This window comes from Agelaius tricolor, unplaced genomic scaffold (genome assembly GCF_023055355.1).
Source record: "Agelaius tricolor isolate 1412-34295 unplaced genomic scaffold, bAgeTri1.0.p SCAF_2, whole genome shotgun sequence".
NCBI lineage: Eukaryota > Metazoa > Chordata > Aves > Passeriformes > Icteridae > Agelaius > Agelaius tricolor.
Genome location: NW_027269262.1, coordinates 81,536,429 through 81,562,820, shown reverse-complemented (window position 1 = coordinate 81,562,820; position 26,392 = coordinate 81,536,429). Strand labels below are relative to the sequence as shown.

General features: G+C 33.9%; 1 protein-coding gene across 3 annotated transcripts in view; it reads right to left on the bottom strand.

The window, feature by feature from the left end:
• The window catches only part of CSMD3 (CUB and Sushi multiple domains 3), a 592,443-nt gene that overhangs the window by 346,783 nt on the left and 219,268 nt on the right, over positions 1 to 26,392 (bottom strand). Inside the window, exon 7 of one of the 3 annotated variants that reach the window (XM_071421704.1) lies at positions 7,858 to 8,163. The exons of the other annotated variants lie outside the window; for them this stretch is intronic. Within the exon in view, the coding sequence (XP_071277805.1) occupies positions 7,858 to 8,163 (306 nt within the window). The remainder of the gene's footprint in view (positions 1 to 7,857; positions 8,164 to 26,392) is intronic. 3 annotated transcript variants of the gene reach the window in all.

The following is a 26,392-nucleotide window of genomic DNA, read 5'->3' as shown; positions in this document are numbered from 1 at the left end:
TCTAATACTTACAGGCAAAATTTTAGGCACACATAAAGACTAAAATATTGCCCTTTTCCTTTTCTTTAATAAAAAGGCTGTGTAATTATGTACATTTATCCAAAGTCTTATGTGCATGTATGCAATATATTCAGGCATGCTACATACAAACAGTTGTAAGTCCTGTAAGAGAGGACTAAGTGACAATTCCAGCATTTTATACTTCAGGATAGGCACTGCATTAAAAAAGGGCCTCAAGTAAAGAACTTTTAAGCATAGATATCATAAAAAAACCCACTTAGATGTAAATTTTTAATAACAACCTAAAGTACTGCAAGCTCTCAAACACTAGAAACAAAATTCATTTTGAATTAAGATTGTTCAGTTGACACAGTTCCAGCTTCATTGAAAAAGTGTGTCCTGAGGGCCAAATGAGAAAAAAATTCAGGAAGGAAAATTTGCTTGTACAATATGGAAGCATCAGGGTAATACAGCCATGTGAAGGACATTTATTTAAAACACTGTCAACTGACAAGTTCACATCTTTGTTTTGGTTGTGCAACAGCAATTATGTAACAGAAGTATCCAACTTGTCCTTTCTATATTTTGTAAATTTTCAAATTTTCAAATATAAACAATATTTCAAATGCTGAGTACTAAAACACCACTGTTCTATGCAAAGCAGGCACTCAGGTTGCATTATTTTAACTATACAGAACAATGGAAACAGCCCTTCCCCTCTTCAGAACTACTCTTACTTTATATGCACTATCACTCAGCTAACGGACATGGAGAACAATATGATAACATCAAAGCCATTATTTCAAGATTGTATATACAGCCCAATTTAAATTACATCTGCAAAAGCATAATACTACAGGAAAACCTGAGGTTAGGTTATCTGAGAAATAAAGAGGAATTAAATTTTCAACTGCTTTCTGAAGAGGCAGAAAAAAATTGTTTGGTATACAGCATAGAACTGATTTTGACTTGTGCAGAACCAGTAATTCATTAATTATTCAAAATCTTCAATATGTGGTGATGGCAGATGTTACTCAAAACCTCAATTTCTAGTGACAGAAACAAGAGTATTGTATACTTTGGACTTCCAGCATTGCCTGTGCATATGCAGATATACCAAATACACCGTGCATGATACTTCCAGTTCACCTTTGGCACATGTCTAATTCATTGTATTTCCTCTAGAAGTACATCTGCTGCCTAAATGCATTGAACTTACTACTCACTACTCATAAAAAAGTCAGTTACCTTTTTTTTTTTGCATTTGCATCATATTCTCTACTCATACTACTCATAACTATCCATAATTTCCAAATTCTAATAATGCAAAAGTTAAATATCCAGGTATCTTAGACATCACCACTAAAAAAATCTCTAAACCTATTGATTACCCAAATAAACTTCACTGTAACCCAACACACCAACGAATGTAGCACTATCTTCTAGAACCTTTCTGCACCTTGAAAGTCAGCATGAGAGAACATGAATTTTCATCCGTTTTTGTAGTACAGCATGAACTGCATAGGCTAACAATTTCTTAATTTGAAAAGCCATACAGAAGATGAAAAGAAAATCAAGTGGTGAAACACCCACTTTTCATACTAATAAATTTTTTACTTTTTACATGAGCTGATCTTCATTTTTTATTTACTACCCACCCCCTCCACCCATTTTCCCACATCCCTCTCCCCTTTAAACTCTAAAGTACCCTGGTAAAATAAAATTGTATAGAAGATTTATATTTCAAATTACTGCAACTATTGCATTATTACACTGAATTATTGCACTGCATTACTAATTTAAAATGATCAAAATTGCAGTTTTTCTACTATATTCTATAAGTATATAAAATTTCTCTAATTTGAAAAAAAATATTTAAAAGGAAGGAAATACATTTAATATGTGGTTTTTAAAATTAAATTCTAATTTCACTATTTTTTTTTAATATTCTAACTAAAATAAGTCTGGTTTATACCAACAGTTTGAGGTCAAAAGAAGAAAACCCAAAATACCAAGGGAAAGTAATGACACAACACATCAGACAAATATCAATGCTAGAAGCAAACTTTGATAGTGTAATAAAAAAAAAATAAGAACTGCAGGACACGCAAAAACATGAATAGGAAAAACTAGTTCTGAGAAGAAAATTGACAAGAAGTATAAAAGACAATAATTCAATTAAAACATTACCAGAACTCATTTATTAAAATCTGTATGACTGACTTTCTTTTTTTCCCTTTCTTCCTTCTAAGCACTCCAGACTTGACTGTTGGATTAAGAAAATTATCTTCTTTCCTTTTTCCAAGTGAGAACATATCAAGAAGTTTAGGGTATTATCACTTTTTGTCTAATAAAAACCTTGACCTTAACAACCAATCCATTATAGAGCTCATCCACAAAACAGAACATATCTGTGGATTTGTTGCACATATCAAATAGGTATTTCCAAAACTATAATGAAATATTAAACAAATGTAATTCACTGATTAAATGTTTGAGTGCTAGATTACATATGTGTTATGCTCATTTCTTGAAACTTTTAAAATATTCTAAGGAGAAAACTTCATATATACAAATCATTTTATATACAAATAATCTTAGAAATCTTACTGCCAAATACATTTACTTTCTTCAGACTCCCATCTTTGTAGTTCTGGGTTTCACTAACAAAAACAAAGAAACCAAAATTCCCTGAGGACATATGCAGATTGATTATCTACTAGACTTAAAAATATTAACGAGCTCTTCAAAAAACCTCTCCATCTTTACTCCTCCTTTCTTCTTCCTTCTTTTAAGTAGACCTCAAAAAAAATAGGATATGTGAATACATATTTTCTAACAAATCCTTAGAAGTTTTATATTGAATAATCCCAAAGTAATGATCTATCATACACTTTTATCAGAATCTTAAAAAAAAAAAAAAAGATAAATAATTCTCTCATAAAATCTTTTTTTTTTTTTTTCTCAGAAGTTTCATTAGCATATGATTTAATTCCCTGTAACAAATCTTAAAATCTTCTTGCCTTCTACCATCATAAATTCTCCTGTAAGGCAGGAGGAAAAAGAAATGCTGGTTTAATAGGGAACACTCAGTAGCAAGATTTTTTCTTCCTGATTCATTTTTTCCTGACCATTTCTAAGATAATAAATAAAGCCAGACATCAAAAAGCATTAGGCAAGTACTCTTATGGAAGAATGGGGAAAGGACAGAAAAATTATAAAGGCTTACAAGAAAGTAATAGAAAACATAGAGAAAGATAGAGAATGGAGATATCCATAGAATTATAAAATTTTGTAAAAAAATTGTTAATTAGAATCATCAAAGCATATACTTTTCCTCAAACTGAGAATATATGGTTAAAAATTTACAAATGCATAGAGACATTTCTTCTCTTTAAAAAGAGAAATTTGGAGTCATAAATTTTTTTGTAATCCAGAGTTTTCTTGAAATTGTTTTCATAAGGAAAGCACAGAAACACTTGTGAACTGCTAGATAATGACTACAGTCATCCATTAAGACTTCCTGGCACTATTTGAACCTGAGTCTGCTAAACAATTTTTTCCTCCAACTACTGTGTCTCTTTTTCCAACTCTTTATTTTTCTAAATTTAATTTATGACTTACAAACAGTACTAGAGATATTTTTCATTGTTTGCACATGGTACTCATTTGTTTCTCAGGGGCATTTAATTATGATGTATGTTTATTTCTGTAATAAAATGAATGTTGAGAATAGAATAGAATGGAATAGAATAGAATAGAATAGAATAGAATAGAATAGAATAGAATAGAATAGAAATGATAGGATAGTAGGAAGGGACCAACAACAATCGATACTCAACTCCCTGACCTCTTCAGGGCTGACCAAAATTTAAGTCATATTGTTAAGCACACTGTACAAATGCCTTTTAACATTTGGCCCTATGCCTCAACATATCTTTAGACAGTAGAAGTATGCTACATAAGCTCTCACAAGAAAATGTTCTAAAATATCTCTCATGATGTATGCATGTACACAAATAAAAATTCTAAAACCTTAATAAGCAAAGTATGTAGTTGATACAAACTATAGAACAATAGGACTAAAAGCATTACTAAACTCTGAATTCACCGTATGAAACAAAAATTGTAGAAAACAAAAATATGTCAGATTATCCTCTATTACTTTAGTCATGATGAAGTCAACAATTCTTAAATACTTAAAGAGGGAAAAAAAAACCAAAAACAAAACCAAAATGAAACAAAACAAAACCCCAAACAAACAAAAAACAAAAAAAAATCAATTGGAAATGTCATGTTTCTATCATGTTTCATTGTCTTCTTATTTTTACATCTGAGAAATACAGATCATACTAGAAACTGTGATTGTAGCATCAAAAAGAATTTCTACTAAATCTCAGCATTTGAAGTTCCTAGGTTTAACTGAATAAAAGGGGTTAGGGATCTCCTTTTTCTCCCCCTTCTTCTGAATTCGGGACACAAAGTTTCCTGAGTTTAACCACTTGGGTTCATTAGAACTAAGGACCCAAAAGATGCTGCTTTTCACTACCAGCAAGTCTATCTAAATAGATTTTTCATTAGCCTGTCAAGGTGCATTTTCAAAGTTAGCTTCTCATCCTTCACCTACTCTCTCCTACAAGGTTTCAGTGTTCCAATAAAAAGAACTCTTCTTAACCCTCTCCTTTATAAAAATATTTATGTATTACATGCTAACTTGTCCTTACTTAAATTCTCTACATACTGACATTCACTTCAAAATTTATGCTTTCATCCTATCTTACATTTTATTTTGTAAGGTGGGATGATCAGGAAAATGTAACACGATTATATAACCTTTCTTTATCTGATTGAGTGTGAATTCTTGTTGATGAAGAAACTATAATAATGTACAATATTCCTCAAGAGATCTCACTACTGCCTTAAAAAATAATACATGTACTCCCCTAACTTTAAGGAAAGTATTTCCCCAAATGCACCTAAAGTTCCTTTTTCCAGCTAATAAGCTTAGAGAAGATAATGATCAGTCAGCTTTTGACATAATTTAAATTATTATTGAGATCCAGGTAATATATATAGTACAGCAATTTACAGCTAGCAGTTGAAATTTTGGAATATATAAACCTCTAGTTCTCTCTATACATCTTGTTCATGCATAAACTTGTAAAAATTTTTACAAAACAAGAGAGTATTCTTATTGTCTATTCATTTTTAAACACTTTATTCACAGAACAATCCTGTGGAAGGTCAACAGTACTACTCTTTCTGCAGTTATGATTTTGCATCTATAATAATGTATCATAAACTTGCACTATTTGGATCTTACTAATAACATTCTCAAAAAGACCTGCAGTTAGGTCTATACATGCAATACATTTTTACAATTTTAAATATTCACACTTACATATAGTAAGCTTTAGTAACTCTATTTAGTATATTAAATTTTGTCTTCTCAATTATGAATTAATTTGCATAACTTGGGTGTGAAATTCCTAAATCAAAAACAGCAAAAAAAAAATTCCAAAGTAAAAACTAATTTTTAATAGCTATTAAATAGAGAAATAATTTTAAAAGTAATTAATATAAAATTTTTAAGTAGTAATTCTTAGTTCTGCAGTTATTTAATATGCAGAGTTTTTAAACTTCTGTGCATAATGCATTGTCAAAGAGAGATTAAAATACTTCAATAATAATAACCTATAGGAAATTCTACAGAAATACCTCTGGAACATCCTTCTGTGATAAAAATCCTTCAAGTCAATTAACAGCTATCTTACATTCACAAAAATTCCTTCAGAATATATCTGTGTCTTTTTAGTAGGGAATATTTCATGAAAGAAAATTATAGGTTATTTATTCAAGGTCATTTGATATGGTTTAATGGCTGTTATCAAATATTGGTGTTTACTGAGTAAAAATGGTAAATTTTTACTCAGTATAGGAATATCCTTTAATAGCATGCACACATATACTGTTCCATGAGTAAGAGACACAGTAAAAACTTCTAAAGTTTTGTATAATGACTGCTAGCAAAACCTAGACTTTCAGTGTTGCAGGAGGGAATAAAATGCACACGGAACTAGGTGTGGCCCTTCCTCTCCACTAAGGTCTGCACAAGTCTGATTTCAGTTGTATGTGGATTGTCATGCCTTTTGGTACCTGTAGTACTATTTTAATATGTGAAAAATTAGCACCCTAACATTATCTTAGCAGTATCTTGATGTCTAAATTATTCTCCTGATTTTATAATCTAATGTTTAGCATTTTATTTTAATAAAATAATTTAGAAGTGCATGCTGTACCTGTATCTTGTACTAAGGAATAAGTCACAGAAGAAAGGAAGGCTGAGAAAACAGTGGAGTGCACACTGCAATGTAATGACTCCAAAGAGGAAATGGGAAAAAACTATATATGTATCACAATTATTGCCATATTTAACTGCTAGAGTAGTACATTCTTACACCTTTAAATTAGAAGATATTATTACAGATCCTCTTATACTCCCTCATAACTGAAAATAAGCCTGTTTTTTTAAATTCGTCCAGAGATGTGAAGTGAGTGCACAGCCACACAACTAGTACAAACCAAACTGTTGATTAATTTATATCAGTCAATAACCAGAAAATACTTCAGATCTCCACTGAAATTAATACAAATGAAACATAAACGCCTATTTAATGATTTATATTTTATATGCAAACCAAAGACAGTGTTTGTTTTTTATTTATTCTATTTAATTATATATTTTAAAATTCTGAATAACTTCAGCTCTCCTGTTTCAAAAGGTGCTAGTAAAAGTTAGGTGTTACACTAGGTGACTATCCAGTAAGATAACAGATTCCAAATGAAACTGTCCTTACAAAATATCAATCATACAATAAGACTTCTACAAATTGCTTGGGCTACAAAAGGTGCTTCTTATCAATATATTTGTTTCTATAAATTTTTCATGTACAATTGATTAACATGAAGCACATAGTAAAAATGCAAAATGCAAAATAAATTGTATTCAACAACATTAGCCTGCAAAATTAAGCTGATCCTTTCCTGAATTTGTGCATGTTTAAAAACACACCACATGCAATTTTTTTCTGAATATCTGCTGGTTAGATTAAGACATTCCAGTGTTTCTTTTTATGAGCTTCATGTTTCAGATATAGACATTTACTTTTAACACAGCAAACAATGCTAGTTTTATACTCCAAATGTTGTTCATTATGAATACTTTAACATGCAGATTAGACGATCTCAATATAAGAATATATGAGATCTTTAGTTTTAACACTTTGATAGTTGCTGAATATCCTGGTGTTCTAAATGTTGCTTTGATCATTGATTTCATGTTTGATAGAATGAATATGTACAAATGTTTTAAAAAACAAAATTTTGCTGAACATTTAAACAGATGGGAGATGAATACAACTGCATCACCTATTAGTTTAGAACAGCAGCTATTTATAAAGTACATTCTTAATGCTATGGTTAATTATATCTAATCACATATGCAGAATAGATTAATAGTTTAATCTCAATTCTCTAAACTTTCATCAGATATCTCTTACACTAGGCTTCATTGTGAAATATAATAATGCAAGCTATGAAGTCACATCAAAAGAAAATTCCTTATACGTACATATTGTCTTTTTATAAATCAAATCAATTTAAATAACCAAGACAATATTATTACTAATTTTGTTTTTCCATCTGACTGTCCTGCTAGAACTCAAAGTTAGACAGATTTAATCCCTTTCCCATTTGGTTCAATTACATTTCCTAAATGGATACCTGAACTTTCATTTTTAATTAATACAAAATATTCTTTCATAACTACATGGGCACAAGTAAAATAATATCCAATACCTCTATGAGTAACAACTGCAAGTTCTTTAGTTCTTTCTATCTGTTCAGCATTTCTTGGTCGTCGTCTTGTGCTTTGTAAATTTGCTTGATGAAGAGAGAGTGTTTCCTCGTAAGTGGGCGACTCCAGAACTGATTTTCTTATATTCATAGCTTGTACTCGTTGTTCTTCAGCAGATTGTCTACAGGTGGTCACTGCACTGGATACAGCAACATCAGCAGATGTGCTAGCAACAGTAATGGCACCAGTAGTGGCTGCAATATGCTCCTCTAACTCACCAGTGGAGGCAGCTTTGATGCAAGTAGAACCTGTGGGACACACAGTAGTACTGGATGCTAACTTTTTCTTTTGAATTGTGTTTTCTTGATAAATCTAAAAGATTAAATTTCCCTCTGTTTAACATAGTAAAGACAACTGACATGAAAAGAGGAAAGTCAATAGGCTTTATTTAAAAATTTGAAGCAATCAGAGCATTGTTTAATGCTAGTGAACATTTTGTATTAATAGTGATAATACATGTTAAGTTTTAAATGTCCCCAAAACTTAAACTTTTTTACCAGTCATAATGACAACACATAATTTCCACCCCTGCATGTTCAGTCCTGAACCAGCATGGCTAGATCAAAATATACAGCTAAACTATTGTCAGGGGCCCCACACTTTGAAAATTGGTAACCATCCCATTGAGGAGTGAAATGCAGCATTATGTAGTAACCTAAGCAGCAGAAAAAGCTGCCATAAGCTACTAATCCAGCTACTAATAAGGCTGCCAGATATGCTGATTCTCTTCATCAAAGCTTGACAGGGCTCTAAAAGCAATTTAGACTTGACACAAAGCCAAGTGTAGAGGAATAATAAGAGGTACCCATTTAAAAAAAACTTGTCAGCATTATTATTTATACTTAAGATTGTAAAAAGGTTTCATATGTAATTTTCTTTTTGCTGTCTGATTTCTGTAATAAACCAAATTATTTTACTAAAAATCCTCACACACAAAATGTTTGATAAGCTAACAAAAATGCCCTACCTGTGAAAACATTGTTAGCTCTTTTAAGTTCTCTAGTATTTAAAATACATAGCAATTTTTTTATTATTTTATTAACATTTTCATCCTTCCCCATCCCCCACATTTGGTTGCAAATGTTTGGAAGCCAAGTCTCTCACCTGTGCGCATTTAGAACATCTTAACACAGTAGAAACTCCATCTTGACTGGAACAAATAAATGACTGGGCAATGAATAACAAAATTCACCGTAAAAAATTGCATAAACAAAGCTGATGTAGCATGAACTGTACTATGTTTTACTAACATCTTTAAAACATGGCTTTTTTATTCCATCATAATAAATAGGGATGCTTGAACAGTCATTCAAACAATAATATTCCACGCTTCTCTTTTTGGTTCTGTGATCTCCTCTCATACTTTGAGACTTGTCTTTTAAATGTAGTGGGTGATGTCAAGATGGAAAGCAACAAGAGTTTTCACACTTTTAGAAAAATCTGTCCACTAGAAAATGGAAATAAGAGTCCCAGAGAAATTAAGCATTATATAGTATATTTAAGGCACAAGGTATATCAGATCTCTTGACAGAATTCTCAAATTTTCAGTCTAAAATAATGGAAGAGATACTCATATCAGAAACAGTCTTGCTAATAAAGTCTCTTTTGTTTACTGCAGAAATTTTAGGCTAAAATGGTTTCTTTTATCATACTATTAAAATACTAAGATAAGAGGATATGTTAGCTTTATCAAGAAAAATAAAGCTGATGTGGGTGCATATTATTTTTGCTATCTGATATTTAATGTCTTAACAACTGTTCTGTAGTATAGCACTTCTAAATCATAGTGGTGATTTCCCCTGCAAAACTACAAAACCTTAGAAGCACCATGTAAGACCCCAGGTTGTCAGAGACCAAACCAAAAACCATTTGCTATCCTATAATTACAGTGGCTTAAGTAACTAAAATAAATCTAGACATGTTTTATTCTTTATTTCATAATAAAAGAAGAAAATTGTCACAATATGCACAATATCAAAAGTCTGGACTACTTACGATTCAGTGTACAATAAATTTTGACAGATTGGTACCAAGTTTAAAACACAGAAAATACAAATGCATGGCCAAGAGATATTGTGGAACAGAAAAGTGTTGTTTAAAACAAAGAAAACTTAATGTATGTTACATAACCACTGCTATTAAAACAAAATCTATGTGAATATATTTTTATCATGCATGCAAATGTACAAGAACAGGCATTCATCTGCTTCCAATATCAAGGTCAAAGCAAAACTATATTCAAAATCTCCATCAAATGGCATGATCTATCTTATTTATTTAAATAGGCACAGCACTTTAAATGAGAACAACTTAAAAGAAAGTTTATCTCAAAAGAAAAAAGCAAGGAAAATTAAACTTACAAAGCTTACACACTGGAAAGTACTGCTTTGATACAGAGGCAATTTTCAAACAGAAAGTTTTTAGGCTTCCACTTCCATTTACACTGAAGAACTCATGCAGATGATCAGTAAAGTTAAACAATATGGCTTGATTTACATGGAAGATTTTGAGAGAAAATTAACGTTATGTATAAACAATCTTGTAAGTATCAGCTACTGCACAGGGTAGATCAATCAATGTTTTCCATAAACAGTAATCTGCAAAAGTGTGAATTTTGGTGTATTTATTTTATAAAAATAGTCTTAGACCAACTGAAACACATTTGTTGCAAGGACATTTTAATATACTCTCCAATCTTCTGCAATCACATCTGACATTTCAGTTTGTCCAGGAGATTATTTCAAAAATTACATTTTTCTATGGGATAAAGAAATGCTCCTTTAGTATTTTACTTTAATATTCTAGTTAAAATAAATTAAAAAGAAAAAAGGGAAGAAAAACTTTCAATGATAACTGGCACAAAAAGGAAGAAAAGAAGACTGAGCTCTGCTTTTTGGGAAAAGCTTCAACCATGCAGTCAACTGAAGACAACTCAGAGGCAAAGCATCACTTTGAACTCACAATCAGCCACTGAGAAGATGTGAAGTTTGACGAACTGCCAGGATGAATCATATGAGGAAGCAGTAAGGACATGGGGTCAAGAAAGTATAATGGCTGTTTAGGATATGGGTTCACAAAGAAAGAGAACCTGACCAACCCACACCAAAACACTCTGAGACCTACTAGACTGGACCAGCATTTCTCTAAGCAAGTCTCTGTGGAAGGAGAGCAGATGAAAGCCAGTAAAACAGAGGACCTTTAATGTGTCAAATTAGTCTGCTTACACAAGAAAAGATTCGAAGCAATGTTTACACTTAAAAACTTGTAGCTCTGCAGAAGTGAAAAAAGATCAAGTTGATGATCTACAGAGAAATTCAGTTCAGAAAACTAGTCTTAACAAGACACCACTCAAAAGTGTTGCAACCGTTAAAACTTAGGAAAATGCAAACATATGGGAGACCCATAAGCCTTTCTATTTATATAGGAGTGGAAGTTGTTCTTGATTCCAGGATCATTTTTAGTAAAGAAAAGAGGCAAGAGGCTTTGACATTTGCCTGAAACAAAGCTCCAAAAATAGATTATGAATCTGTGCTAGATGCACACACTTTGCATATGCAATATGCTACAAGTATACACAGGGTTCCTGTTGTAAACATGATACCAAAGGAAATTTACCCCAGATAAACTCATAGTGGAAGTTCAATTACCAATTAATCTAGTGGACTAACTTTTTATGGGTAATTCCTGAGAGAATAATCCAGGGAGATAATAAATACCTTTGCCCACTCTAAGAAGCATTCAGCAGGAACAAATATAAGGCAGAAAATGGTATCTAACAGAGTGAAAACGCTTGTTGTAAATGATATTTTTATTTTTCCTTTTAGAGGACTCTGACTTTGGAAAGCTTTCCTCTTCTCCAGGTTGAAAAAGCTCAGGTTGCTTAGTCTTCCCTCAAAGGGTAAGCGCTCCAGCCCCCAACCATCTTGGTGACCCTCCACTGTACTTGCTTCAGTGAAAAACTCATTTTCCCTGTCATGAAGCCCAAGTCTTGAGGCACTCTTCCAGCTATGGTCACAGAAGAGTTAAGACAAAGACAAAAATCTTTCCCTTTGAACCTACTGACCATGTTCTTATTAACATAACTCAGGATGCTGTTGGCATTCTTTCTCCCCAGGGCATGCTGCTGTCTTGCTCAGTTTGCTGTCTGCCACAACGCACAGGTCTGTTCAGCAGAGTGCTTTGCTATCAGACACTCCTGTCGCCAGGGGCTCTTCCTACCCACCTAAGGACTTCACACTGACCATTGTTGGGTTTCACAGGATTCCTGTTAGCTCATTCCTCCAGCTTGTCTGTGTCCCTGTGGCAACCCTGTCCTCAGCTATATTGGTTGTTGGTCCTTGGCTATAATGACTGACATTTGGGTGCCATCTGCAAAGCCAATGAGACTGCTCTCTGTCATTGACTGAAGCTCATTGATAAACATATTGAAGAGAACTTGTACCAGAACAGACACTTGTAGTGTTCCACCTGTTACTGGACTCCAGGCAGAAAGTCTGGCCCATTTATGACTATTTTCTAAATTTAATTTTTTTTAACTTCAACGGTGAAGAACATTAGAATTCGTTTTTCTGATTAATTCCTAAAACCATGTTGAGTTCAAAATGTGAAAGCAAATCAGAATATTCACTATCTTATTCATTCAGGATGAATAAAGGTACAGGACTTTATTAGTTCTTGTGACACATATGATCCAGCCACAGACTTCCCAAATAAGGCTAAAGGTCCTTAATGCAGATGACCCTAAATGGGACTCAGATTACAGGAAGGTGTTAATGAGGTAACTCTCATGAGATCAGCCTGGGACTTTTCCTGTATATGTTATTAGCAAGAGGCCAGTCTATTATTTTGCAATGAGTGGTTGAGGAAAAAGTGTAAACAGTCTTAAACAAAAAAATAAATTCATACCTCATTAAAAGAAAAAAGAGCGTTACAATTATAAACAGAATTTTTTAAAAGCGTAATAACTATATTCCACCTTCATTCTTTCAGATGTTCAAGGACTTTTAGTCAAGGCTTATTTAGCTTCCTCACTTAAAACCTTCCTATACTTAACTAATTTTGGAGTGACCCTAGCATCCTATTAAGAAGATGGGTTTTTTTTTCCTATCTTAATTAACTGTTCTCTTTGATGTTCTCTGTCATTAAATATCTGATGCTTACAAGAAATTTCCAGTAGAGTTATAAACTTAATTAGAAGAATATATTCTGTATCTGTTAAAGGAATTTTAAAGTTTATGTAGATATAGAAGCTTATTCGACTCTTTTAGCATATGTCATTCCAGACATATTATTTTTAACAATCACTTATTTTATTCTTCATAAATTTCTAGTATCTTTACCTGTTCTTAGTGTTAAATGTAATAGAAAATAAAGGAAACAGATACATAAACATGGATTTTAGAACATAAAGTCAGTATTAATGGCTACCATAAAATATTCTTCTGACAAAATCTATTTTCACCTCACAGCTGTTCAGAAAAGAAATGAAACTGTGGTTTTACATAAATACAATAAAACCATGGTTGCAAAGAAATACATGACTGAAAAAGATAGGGTTCAAAACAAATTTCTAGACTTTAGTTCAAACAGGCAATGAATTATACAAATAGCAAAAACTCCAAAAGCTATCTAACCAGAAGTTTAAAAAAATCCTTTTAGTTCCTTTTGTTTTGATGTTGTTCACATTTGTGGGACTAGAGTCAAAATTTCATTTTTATTTCCTTTTGGTACCACTATTTACCTTTTGGCACCAGTATTTACCTTTTGGCACCAGTATTTACCTTTTGGCATTATTGTGTTCTCTTACGATTGTTTTTTAATCTTGCCTTTTTTTCTGCTTCCTTTTCTCAACCTCCTTATTGTTATATCTTTTTTCTATTGTTCTCTATTGTTTATGTAAATTTAATCAATTGTCATAGTAAGACATATAGCAAACACTCTGAAAGTGACAACTAAGCATTACCCAGAAATTTTCAGAGATGCAGGAGGTATGTCATACTTCAGTATACACAAATGCACGTCTCGATGATCTTCCATATGCCTCAGCGAATTTAAGATCACTTTACATTTTTTAAGCAGATATTGAAAATATGGTAAATTTTTGCATCTTTATTTTGTCAAAATGATTACATTTGGAAATCTGAAAATTCAGGCAAAATGCCAGACACCTCTAACATTATTAATTTCCTTTCTATGAAAATCAGGACATAGACAGAGCTACTATTTTTTTTAACATATGTATTTGTCTAAATAATAGCATTTATTACAGCAATATATGTTTGTTGAATAGAAAAAAATTTGAAAATTACCAACATAGACCCACATATGGATAACGTTATTTCAGTTGGTTTACTTAAAGTGAGAAAGTACTTTTTAAAAGGCCTGTTACTTTTGAGAAAAAGAAAAAAACAAAACCAAAACTTAACACTAATGAATGTTAATAAATGAGAAAGCAGTTATTCAAAATACAAAATAATTATTATCATATTTTCATACTTAGTTTTCTTTTCAAAAGAGATATATATCAATGTAACATAGATCTGTAAAATCAAACATAATCATACAATAAACCCCTCAAACAATACAACTTAAAAAATCTTCAAGACTCTCAATAATATTGTAGGAATCTATGAAATGAGCGATATAATGCTGGGAATAGAAAGCACTCACATCTATTGGCCTTAAAAAGAGTAGCTTTTTTGTGTTTGTCAAGTAAAAAGCCTTACCAATATTGTGCTACATATTTATTTTCTTTCTAATTTGACTCTGTGAATCATAGTGCAAGAATGTTATTTCCCTTTTTCAAAGATAGTATAACATCAAATGAGCAAATCTGAAAGAATAATTACTATACAGACTATGTACATTAAAATGTATATAGCAACCACTTAACAAAAATATAAGTTTAAAATTTAAAGGTTCTGACTTCTGTTTCTTGTGTTACCATGGATATGCCATGATATTGTGATCTCATTTCTTTTCAACAAATTTAATTCTCACTTTCCTTTTAATATTAACGCTATTTGCCCAATACGTTGTCTTAGATTGCAAATGAGGGTGCATATTCTATTGCCATCTGTTAGAGGTGGGCAGTTATCTTCTGTTAATTGGGCAGTTTTCTTTATCTCTTCCACAACCAATCCTCCCTCTGGCAATATCTTCTGTTAATGGGCCACTGAGTCTCACTGCTTGACTGATAAAATTATAATCCCATTCTAAAATGTTCTGCCCAGCGGGAGGAGCCAAGCATTCCTACCTGGATAAAATCTGACACTGGGAGCACCACAGGCAGCCTTTTCCTCCTCTGGATTCCCAGAGAAGCAGCTTTCTTTTCCACTGGATTCACAGAGGAAGACCAGGCCCATCTACACCACCACTAGACCTTCAGAGGAAAACTATACCCTTCTACAGGATCACTGCTCCAACAGAGCCACATCTGTCACTCCAGGAGGACTGCAGCCACCATTTAATGGGACTGCTACCAACACCCTGACCAACAGGGTGTCAGGTCATATTTGACTCTGTCAATTTTGTATTACTGCATTTTATTTTATTACTGTTGTTTTATTTTTATTTTTCCCTAATGAAGAGCTGTTATTCCTATTATAAAATTATAAAATTATGATAATTCAGAGGGAGGGGGTTTACATTCTCCATTTCAAGGAAGGCTTCTGCCTTCCTTAGCAGACACCTATCTTTTCTTGCCAAGATATAGGTGTTCATTGTCATAAGCGAGTGGTATTTATAAATCAAATATACAGTTTCAGATAGAACAATACTTGCTAAAGCCCAAATTATATATTGATATGATTGACACTCAGTCATAGTTTTAATATTTTAAATGGAGTTCAGATACATGGGAAAATAATGAATCTTAAACCCAGTAATAATCTCTTTCAGTTATTCTCAATAGCAAAAATCTTTGTACCATTGCTCTTGAGTGTCTAATATTTGCCCTAAGCAGGCTAATGCCAAGATTTTCTATTCTAAATCCCATATGAGGCATCAAGAATTTATTTGACTTAAACTTATTGCTAGAGATTGCTAAACTAATTTAAAATAATAAATTATCCAATATAGTAACTTTAATTACAGAGAAGATTATTTTAATAGCTAATATATTTAATATATTTTTAATTATTGTATGTTTCTAAACTGATTAGTACTTGTCAGAAATTATATAAAGTTCTTAGAAAGTTTCTTCATTTACTTGGCAAATGGTAAAGACAAGGTTGTTGAATACAAATCTTAATACTTCAGCATATCTTTTTCATTGTTTACCTTACCTATGTCACACAAAATTAATAGAGACTGCAGCCTAGTAAGTACAATTTTGCCATTAGTAATACAAGGCCACAGAATTTATGTTGACATCATGTAGGCTTGCCTTGGCCTGAGGTTGTTTTCACTATTTTTGATAATTCATAGGTATCAAGTGAATATTTCTTGAGCTGGTGGCATTTCAGAAGTGTTGTGCTTTGATACTACTGCATACAGTAATGAGCTGATAAATTACATAGGTCTTGCATGGCAAGCAATATACTTAGGCTGAGGGAGGCTAATGTGCAACTTTCAGATTTTAGTAAAGAACAATGAGAAACAAGCAGACTTTGTTAAGAAAATATACAGAAAATGAATCATTCAACTCCAAGACTGAAAAGGAAGTTCACTTCTTCATGTCCAGAAGTGTAAAACTTCTCCTAACAGGTCCTTGGATGCTCTCAATGGGTCATAATCTCCAGCCAGGAGCACAGAGAAAAGGGTAAAAATCAGACAAAAGAAATAGAGGGGGAAGTAGAAAGGCAGTTCTTAACTTTTATAAGTGTACTATTATCCTTGATGCTTTTCTATATTTGATAATTCAGACTATCAGATCATAATAACATTAATTAGAATAATAATAAATTGTATTCCCTTTGGCTACAACAAGATTTTTGGCTAACATAATGTTACACAAGTGCATTACAACCCAACTAACTTCTGATCTGAAGTTCTGTATATTGAACATTTTTCTATGTGCCCTACCCCACTGAAGTACTCTCCAATGATTGTCAGAACTCTGAGGGCTCTGATCAGCCCAAACCTGACTGGCCAGCCTCCCCAGGGCCTCTCCCCACCCATGCCTATGGGTCCAGGGCCCCAAGGCTGAAGCCATGAGTCTCTGCCCCAGTGATGCCACAGAAGTGCTTGTCCCCCTCTTCCCCTACTCCTGCTCTACCTAGCCATGCCTGGCCTTGGCCTGTCCTCTTTTCTGTGGACATGTCCAATGCCCAGGGTTTGTTCTGCCTCCAGATGTGCCCAAAGCCTGCTCTACTCCCTGGCTGAAAAGCCCTGTGCTGCCAGCCTCAACCCTGATCCCTGAGCTCACCAGCCTTCAGGGAGCTGTTGGTCTGTGCTTGTCTCTTATTCACTGTGAAAAATACAATGCCTAAGAACAAAGCAATACATTAAATTCAACAAGAGTGTTATTTTCCCCTTATTTCTCACTCTGAATAAATAAAGTTAATCTCTAAGCAGAATAAATGTTAATTATAAAGCAAAGCAAAGTTGAATGATTTATAAATGAAACTGTACTGTCTTTTATGTTTTGGTTTTATCTAAAAGGTCAGGATAGACTAAAAAATAATACTTTTAAAGAAAGGTCATGTCCTAAGTGAGATGAAAACAATTCTCTGGCAAGGAAAAAGGTTTTTTCAGTATAAAAACTGTTTCAAAATCCACTTAGAGTTTACAGAGATAAAGCTATTCCCGAAGAACATTGTGCTGTCAGCATCAAGTGGGCAGTAAGTGAACTTTTAATTCAAGAAGTGGCATCCAGTGCAAAACAAGAGCTTTGCCTGAGGAAAATCTTCCCTGTGAGAGGACCCCAGCGATCCATTAGACAACAATTTCAAGATGTCCTAAGGTAAATGCTTACACACTAAAATTTCAAAATAATTTTAAGAAGAATTACATATGCATTGCCTTAGTGAGCATTTCAGGCAATTTTGCACCACAATAAAATGATAAAAATTATAGTGTTCTTGCTCAATAGCTGAAATTGTTCCCAATATCCATAAAAGCTTGGATACTGCGAGTATCTATCCTCACTTTTATGTTGCACAGGGAAATGTTCACAAAGATAACTTCTACAGGAAAAAATACATTGGCAAATCTAAAAACATGGTAATTTGACACTATCTTACATAACATCCTAGAAGGTAAACTCAGGAAATGTGCATTAGATGAATAGGCAGTCAGATGGATCAAGAACAGGCTGAATGCCAGAGCTCAAAGAGTCGTGATCAGCAGAGCAGAATCTACTTGGAAGCCTGTACTCAGTGATGAATCCCAGGGATCAATACTGGGTCCAATCTTCTTCAACTTGTTTTTCAATGGCCTGGATGAAGGGATTGAATGTACCCTCAGCAAATTTGCTGATGATATGAAACTGGGGGAGGTGACTGATACACCTGCAGGCTGTGCTGCCATTCAGCAGGAAGAGTGTGATCAGCAGATCAAGAGATGTGATCCTCCCCTCTACCTGGTCCTAGTGCAGCTACATGTGGAGTGTTGTGTCCACATCTGGGCTCCTCAGTACAAGAAAGACAAGGACCAACTGGAGAGGGTGCAGTGGAGGGCAAAATAGATGATGAGGGGCCTGGAGTATTCCTCTTATAAGGAGAGACTGCAGAAGCGGGAAGATGAGAGGGAATCTCATCAATACATGTAAACATCTCAAAGGCAGGTGTCAAGAAGATGTTGCCAGATTCTGTTTGGTGGTGCCCAGTGATGTCACAAGGGCCAATGGCCATAAACTTAACCACAAGAAGTTTCATATCAACATGAGGAAGAATTTTACGTTGAGAGTGGAAGAGCACTGGGACAGGCTGCCCAAGGAGGTTGTGGAGTCTCCCTCTCTGGAGACACTCAAAAGTACAGGACATGTGCCTGTGTAACCTGCTGTAAGTGACCCAGCTTTGGCAGAAGGGTTGGACTGGATAATCTCCAGAGGTCCCTTCCAACCCTAACAATGCTGTCATTCCAACACACACAATGCATGTGATTTTTCAGAAGTTGCAGCAGTTTTTGAATACTTCTTACACTTCTTAACTGATAAAACATAAAAATATCAAATTTCGAGACAGCTGCTTGCTCATCATATCTCCAAATTTCAGACTTCATCAAAATGGTTGAAGTTGAAAGGCATCTTAGAATTTGGCCACTTTCAGAACTGTCAGCATTTTTACAGTCATTGCTTGATATCTACTTTACTGAACTTAAATGGTACGACCATCTCTACAGAGGCAAGAGTTTCTGAGAGGTTCCATACAGTTCCAAAGCAACTTCTTCACGTGTAAGAAAACGTTGCTGGATAGAAGTCAATGAGAGTTTTCAGCAGTAACTTTGTTCCCCAGGAAATAATAAATAACTAACCCCAACAACAAAGAAACAAAAAAAACAAACAAAACCAAAACCAAAACAAGAAAAAACCCTATCACATTCATTCTAGAAAAAGTGAGTACAAATCTGAGTACAAAAAGAGACATTTTGCTTCTGTATAAAGACCATGGTATACTTAAATATTAATTACACACTCAAAAATGACTGTGATAACCTCCACAAGCAGTATAAGGAGAAATATATTATATTTAAGAACCATATGAACACAATCCTCTGCAATGTGCTCTAGAAGGATCCTGTTTGTGCAGGGAGTTGGGCCAGATGACTCCACTGTGGTCCTTCCCAACATTTCAAGGCCAAACTGGATGGGACTGAGCAACCTGGTCAAGTGAAAGGTGTCCCTGCCCATGTCAGGGGTTTGGAACAAAAGGTCCCTTCAAACTCAAACCATTCTATGAATCCATTATTCTATTATATTCATTCTATGATTCTGTCAATTTCTTTAAGATTGGTTAATATTCATAATTTCCCACTAGGGTCATTGGGAATTTGAATGATTCTTAGCTTAAGTATTACTGGCTGGTTTGCTCTGAGTGTCAAAAGAGTGTGCTCAAATGTCTTCAATAAACAGAAGGTCTGATTATTATAATTGAAATTTCTTTCAAAACTCTATTATTTTTATCACTAATTTGTTTAAATTATGGGTTTGAGAACTTTCTAGGGAAAAATATTATTTAAACATGCAAACCTTACATATCTTTCATGAAAAGGCAAACTACCCAACACAATGCTGTATACAAATGAAGAATCCTTTCTTCTTATATCTCCAATTAAACAGCTGTGTATGCTGCCTGCCTGTTACATTAATGCACTAGACATATTTGTTAGGAATTAAAAGGTATGAGTTTCAATCCCAGGTTTAATATTAGCTGAGAAGAAAAGTACTCAGTTGAAGAAAAATAGAAGAAGCAGCAGTTTGTTTTATTTTCATAAAATCAATAGACTTCTTCCTTTTTGAATTTGAGTCAGACAAAGCCCTTCAAGTTAAGAATTCTCTTCACAAACATTTTCATATATCATAGTGTACCAAGGCAGTACTATAAACTAAACCAGCATTATCCAAGCAATTCTGCCAGCTTTGTGAAAAATGGAATGATAAGTGTTACCTAGCTTCTAGCTACCCTGGATTAGGGCTCAAATGACCTGGTGCCCTATTCCATTGGTAACTTAATTATTTTGCGTAAGTCACTATGAAGCAGTGCCTCAATTCTGACATCCAAAAGAGATCTAATAAAAATTTCCAATATCCCTGTGATTCATAACTTTATGGTCTGTTTATCTCCCCTCCTTCCACAGATATATTCCTTTTCGAAGCTGCAGGGTCCTAGATAGATGAATTTTCAATCAAAAACTTACCCTTATGTTTGATATCTTTGCTTTCTCTGAACTTTCTTCAGCTTTGCTATATTCTTCGGAAATGCAAAGAGGCCAGAGCAACAACTGGAGTCAAGGTGAAGTTTGATTTATACAGCAGCATGTTTTCTGTTCTGTTCTCTACTCTTTTCCTAGTATTTAGGTCAAAAAGCACTAAGGTGTGCTTTTTTAAGCATTCTAAGAATGGACCTGAGGACTATGGAGTGCTCTCAGTATAACTTTTTTTTGCCTCAATCTTCATTGGCAAATCCTCTTCCCACATCTCTCAAGTGGTCAAGACAGGGACTGGAAGACCAAAGTCCTTAACACTGCCAGAGAAATTCAGGATCATGATCACCTGAACAGACCTAAATCCATGGGACCTGATGAGCTGCACCCCAGAGTCCCGAGGGAATTTGCCAATATAGTTGCCAAGCCACTGTCCATGATACTTGAAAATTCATGGCAGCCAGGCAAAGTCCCAGATGACTAAACATTTTACCTATGTTTGAAAAGGGTATAAAGGAAGATCCTTGCAATGACCAACTTGTCAGCATCACCTCTGTGCCTGGGAAAACCATGGACCAGAATCCTCCTAGAAGCTGTGCTGAGGCACATGGTGAACAGGGAGGTGTTTCAGAACAGTAGCACAGATTCACCAAGGGCAAGTCCTCTCTAATCAACCTCGTGGCCTTCTATGATGGACCAACTTCATCATCCAGAAAAGGGCCATATATGTCATGCATTTGGACTTCTGCAAAGCCTTGGACATGGTCCCCCACAACATCCTTCTGTCTAAAGTGAAGAGAAATGGATTCTATGGGTGAACTGTTCAATGGATGACAAATTGCTTGGACAGCTTTGTCCAGAGGGTAATGTTCTGGACAGTTTAGTGTTCTGACAGGCATGATAGAAAAGTGGTTTCCCTTGGGGGCCCATATGGGAATCAGTACTATTTAGCGTCTTCATCAGTGATATATACTGAGGCATTGAGTGCACCCTCAGCCAGTTTGAAGACGACAAGAAGCCAAGTGCTGTGGTTGACATGTCACAGGGATGGGATGCCATTCATAGAGACCTGGACAAGTCTGAGAAATGACCTATGAGAACCTCATTAAATTGAACAAGGCCAAGCACAAGGTGCTGTACCTGGCTCAGGGCAACCCCAGGGATCAATACAGCCTGGAAGATGAATGGATTGAGAGCAGCCCTGTTAAGGAGCCAGCGGTGCTGGTGGATGAGAGGCTGGACATGACCCAGCAATGTGCACTTGCAGCCCTGAAGGCCAATGGTATCCAGGGCTGCATCAAAAGCAGCATGGGCAGCAGGGCTAGGGAAGGCATTCTGCCACTCTACTCTGCCCTTGTGAGATCCCATCTGGAGGGCTGCATCCAGATCTGGGCCCTCAGCACAGGAAGAACATAGACCTGTTACAGAAGGTCCAGAGGAGAGCCATGAATATAATTTGATAGATGAAGAACCTCTCCTATGAAGAAAAGATGAGAGAATTCACCCTGTTCAGCCAGGAAAAGAGATTTGTCCTGGCTGACTGTTCAATCCAGCTAGCACAGACTAGATTTCAACCAGGGTATGTATCATATAAGAAGTCATGATTATTCAACATAATCCCTTCAGGTTCAATCTCCTTATTACTACCCATCTTGTCACCTAAATCTTTCACAATCCCTCACTCTCCACTCTAACCACTTTACTTGGCTCTCTGTCTTTCTTCTACATACTCAGAAAATTTAGTTTTCTGAAAAGGTATTAACAATGTTCATATTGACCTGGGATCCAGACCACAAACAATATACATTTTGGCATCTATAAAACTAAGCAAGTACATTAGAAAGAAACACACAATACAACAAACATCAGTGCTAGAAACACTTTAGTATTCACACTGCTATTCTATGTTTGCTCCAACATTTTTCAGACAGACTAAGAAGGTTTGACCACCATGGTTCTCAGGGGACTTTTACTTTTCTTTTAAATATGAATGGTACTGAAATTTCACATAATAAAAATCTAAGAAATTATATAACTGAGAATCTCTTTGGTACTAGTTAGTGATTTTGTATATTAACCAATTCCATAGAATAAAATTCACTAGTACGCAGGTTTTGTTGCCTTAGCTACATTTAAGTGAAAACACTTTGTTGAACAGAGATGTATGTTTAAAAATTTCCCAATGCTTGTGAATGGGGAAAAAAATAATTAATTCCTTCAGATTTCTCATACTGCTACTGACAGTACACAAATAAAGATGCCAATGTTTTAGAGTATAAAGAGATCCATTGACTGGAACTAAAGAGGAGAAAGTGTAACTGGGAATTAGAAAGGTAGTTCAGAAAATTTAATTTCTTACTTGAAATAACATTCATTAAAAGATTAAGTTTTCATTAAATGGACTTGACTTCTTATTTACTGGGGGCTCCTTTGCAAAAGGTACTTTTACTTCTCAAATTAGATAATCTTAGACTTAATTCTGAAACGTAATACCAAATGTCCTCACTTTATCTATAGTGGGAATGAGTAAAAACCACAGCATCTCATTTAACACTAAGAAATAACTTCTGGCATAATATCTTGCACAGATCACTTCCATATTTGTATTTTTACAAATAATAGACCAGGGAGAAACATTTAAAGAACACAACAGCTATATTTCACATATATTAACCTAGCCAATTCAATAATTTAAAATTAAAATTAAAACTACATAATTACTCCACCTTTATAGCCTCAAGGACATGAGGATATGCTTTCTCTCACAAATACAGGTGCTCTCAGTAACCAAATAACATACAATACCCAGTTTAGGTTAAGAGAAGAAAGAGAGACAGAAAGAAAAGATATTTCTGAATAATAATTTATGTCATTTAATTAGAAGGTAAATGGGAAAATTTGAGTGTGAGGGTAGACATAAAAAACTCATATTCAGTTACTTCATTATCTAGTTCTCTTCATCTTCCTGTTCTTTTCTTTTCAAAATTATTTCTTTCCTTGTGTTTGTGTCCCCTAATGGTAGGAAATCATCCCACCAAAATGTAAAATTATCTTCTATAACTATAAAAAAAATGTTGAAAATGCTGAGTGAGTGAAGAGGAAGAGAAGGAAATAGGAGTAAATCTTCCAGCAGAAATAAATCCAATGTATCTGATATCAGTGACACTATTAATTTTAGCATTTAAATCTACTTTCTAAAGTTAGACCATATCAGCTTTATTTTCTTTAATGTACAGTAAACTTATAATGGTGAAAACTATTAATAAACTAACTTGAATGGCTTCTTGCATTCAATTATTAATCATAATCAATAATAAATAAATAATTTTCACAGCTGAAAAATATAAATAATTTAATAAAAAGCCCAAGCATATTATGAGAACATTTGCATGTCAAAAATTTTCCAAGAGAAAACAAAATGTTCCAACATTTAATCTCACCACTAAATATTCTGAATGTAAACAAGTGTTTTATTCCAGGTTTTCCTTTCAGTTGTTTTATCATCCTGACATGAACAGATTGTCAGTGCAATACATTACACTGTTTGGTGGCTATGAATCATACAGATGTCTAGGTTAATGTATTAATGTCTTGACCTAATAAATATGAAGAATTTTGAAGGTCCTATAAAGTTTATATACAATTAATAGAAATTTTCGAGTGCCATAGAAAATTTATTTTCCCAGTTAATTTTCCTTGAATTTTAGTGGACTTCCTTATGAATACACATATGAAATATTTTAATAGGTGTATTATACATACATATACAAAAATATATACAGATACACATTAATATAGGTAAAAATGTAAATATATTATATATGCTTTTATACATTTAAAATATTTTCAATATATTTATATAGGTGTGTATATATATATGTGTGTATATATATGTATATATTTGTCTATCTACATAAATAGGATACTAAAACCATACTGAGATTTAAATAATTCTTTTCCCTTCCAGAAACCAGAATACTTCATATTACCAATGTATTTCATAGTTTCAATATAACATTTTCCTAGTTTTTCTATTTGTTTGAAATCTTGTATTTCATTTCAATTTCTAAATTACTGAGCTTTCCACCAGTGTTACCCAAATAAAGAAAATGCTTCTAAACATTACCTAAATTGAAATAAAGAGTAATTCACTACTTTATTCTTGTCTTTTGCAGAGGAGTTGAATTACAGCATATAAAGTATTATCATTTACTCTTTTTTAAACAATAAAGAAGAGTATGCATGCAGAGCAGCAAATGAAACAGAAAGATATTATATTTTGAATGTCTCTAAAATATCAGAGTTTTTTCTTTATGGTAAATATGAAATTAAGAAGATGCATCCATTAAATCATTAAAAACGGAAAGGACAACTCTTTACTGCATCATTTAATGCTCATTTCAGAAGTAAATTGCTACCATGTCTTCATACTTAATGTTAGTTCCATTGACTTTTCTAAAGGAAATATGATGTTACTTGAAGTAAAAAAAAATGGAAATAAAATTTTAAAATTAGATCTCTCTGGGTTCGTACACAGTATAAGAACTGACTGCCAATAGTGGTGTTATTAAAATCTAACATTGGGGGAATTCTGCAAGTAAGTTCTTTAAATTTGGAAATAGTCAACAAAATGTAACATTTTTTCTCTTCTACAACTTGATTAGAACAAAGTCAATGTCATTCTGTGCACTGTAATTGTTTGGGTATATAATAGCGAATAAAAGACATCTCAAGGGTGCAAAGGTGAAAAATAATCTGTTTAGAAAATATATCTCAGTATGAGATGAAGTGGAGCTGAAAGACCTGGGAGTATGAAAATCCACTAAAAACATTTACTTATATGACAATGTATACAATTTAATCTCTTGTTATGCCTGGAGGAAAAAAAAAAAAGTACTTCTGAGAGACTCTGGTAATTTCAGTCTATGAAGAGACTCCTGCATCCATTGCAAAATCAGGTAGCCATCTGTGCTGCATTGACAAAAGAATTTCAAGATCTTAAAAGTCACAGATTCACAATTCTGATAACTAAGTATCTGTCTTTAAAAGTAAATATCTGTCATCTGTCAATATATTATCAATGAAAGCAGCAACTTCTTTGCACTGGCCTATGCAGAAGATACAGCCCTTGTCAAAGTAGTAGATTCTACAAAAGCAACTCAAGCAATGCAGTCCCTTTCTTTCTCCTAGGGAATCTCAAGCCCTTGAATGTTCTGGTATTAAAAGAAACCATTTCAATTAGTGATTAGTAAATGCAAACTGAGATTAAAAACCCACATCAGTGTACCTGTAGTTGCACTAGGTACAAAATACAAAATATTAGAATAAATGCATATCTAGTCATTGTATTCAGTGGAATGTAGTGTTTTAATTAATTTTAAAGCACACATCCAAGACAGGATATAACAGATGCCTATATGCTGTTTCTTCCTTCCCATCTTCCAGTTTCTATGCTGAAATGGCATGGGGTCCTGGTTCTTGCTACAATAGAGTGAATTTTCTTCCTAGTTGCTGTTATAGAGCCATATTTTGGTTTTAGGATGAGAATAGCACACTGATGTTTTAGTTCTTGCTGCGCAATGCCCACCGTGAGTCAAGGACTTTTCAGGTTCTCATGCTGCTCTGCCAGCAAGGAGGATGAGGGTGCACAAGAAGCTGAAAAGGAACACAGCT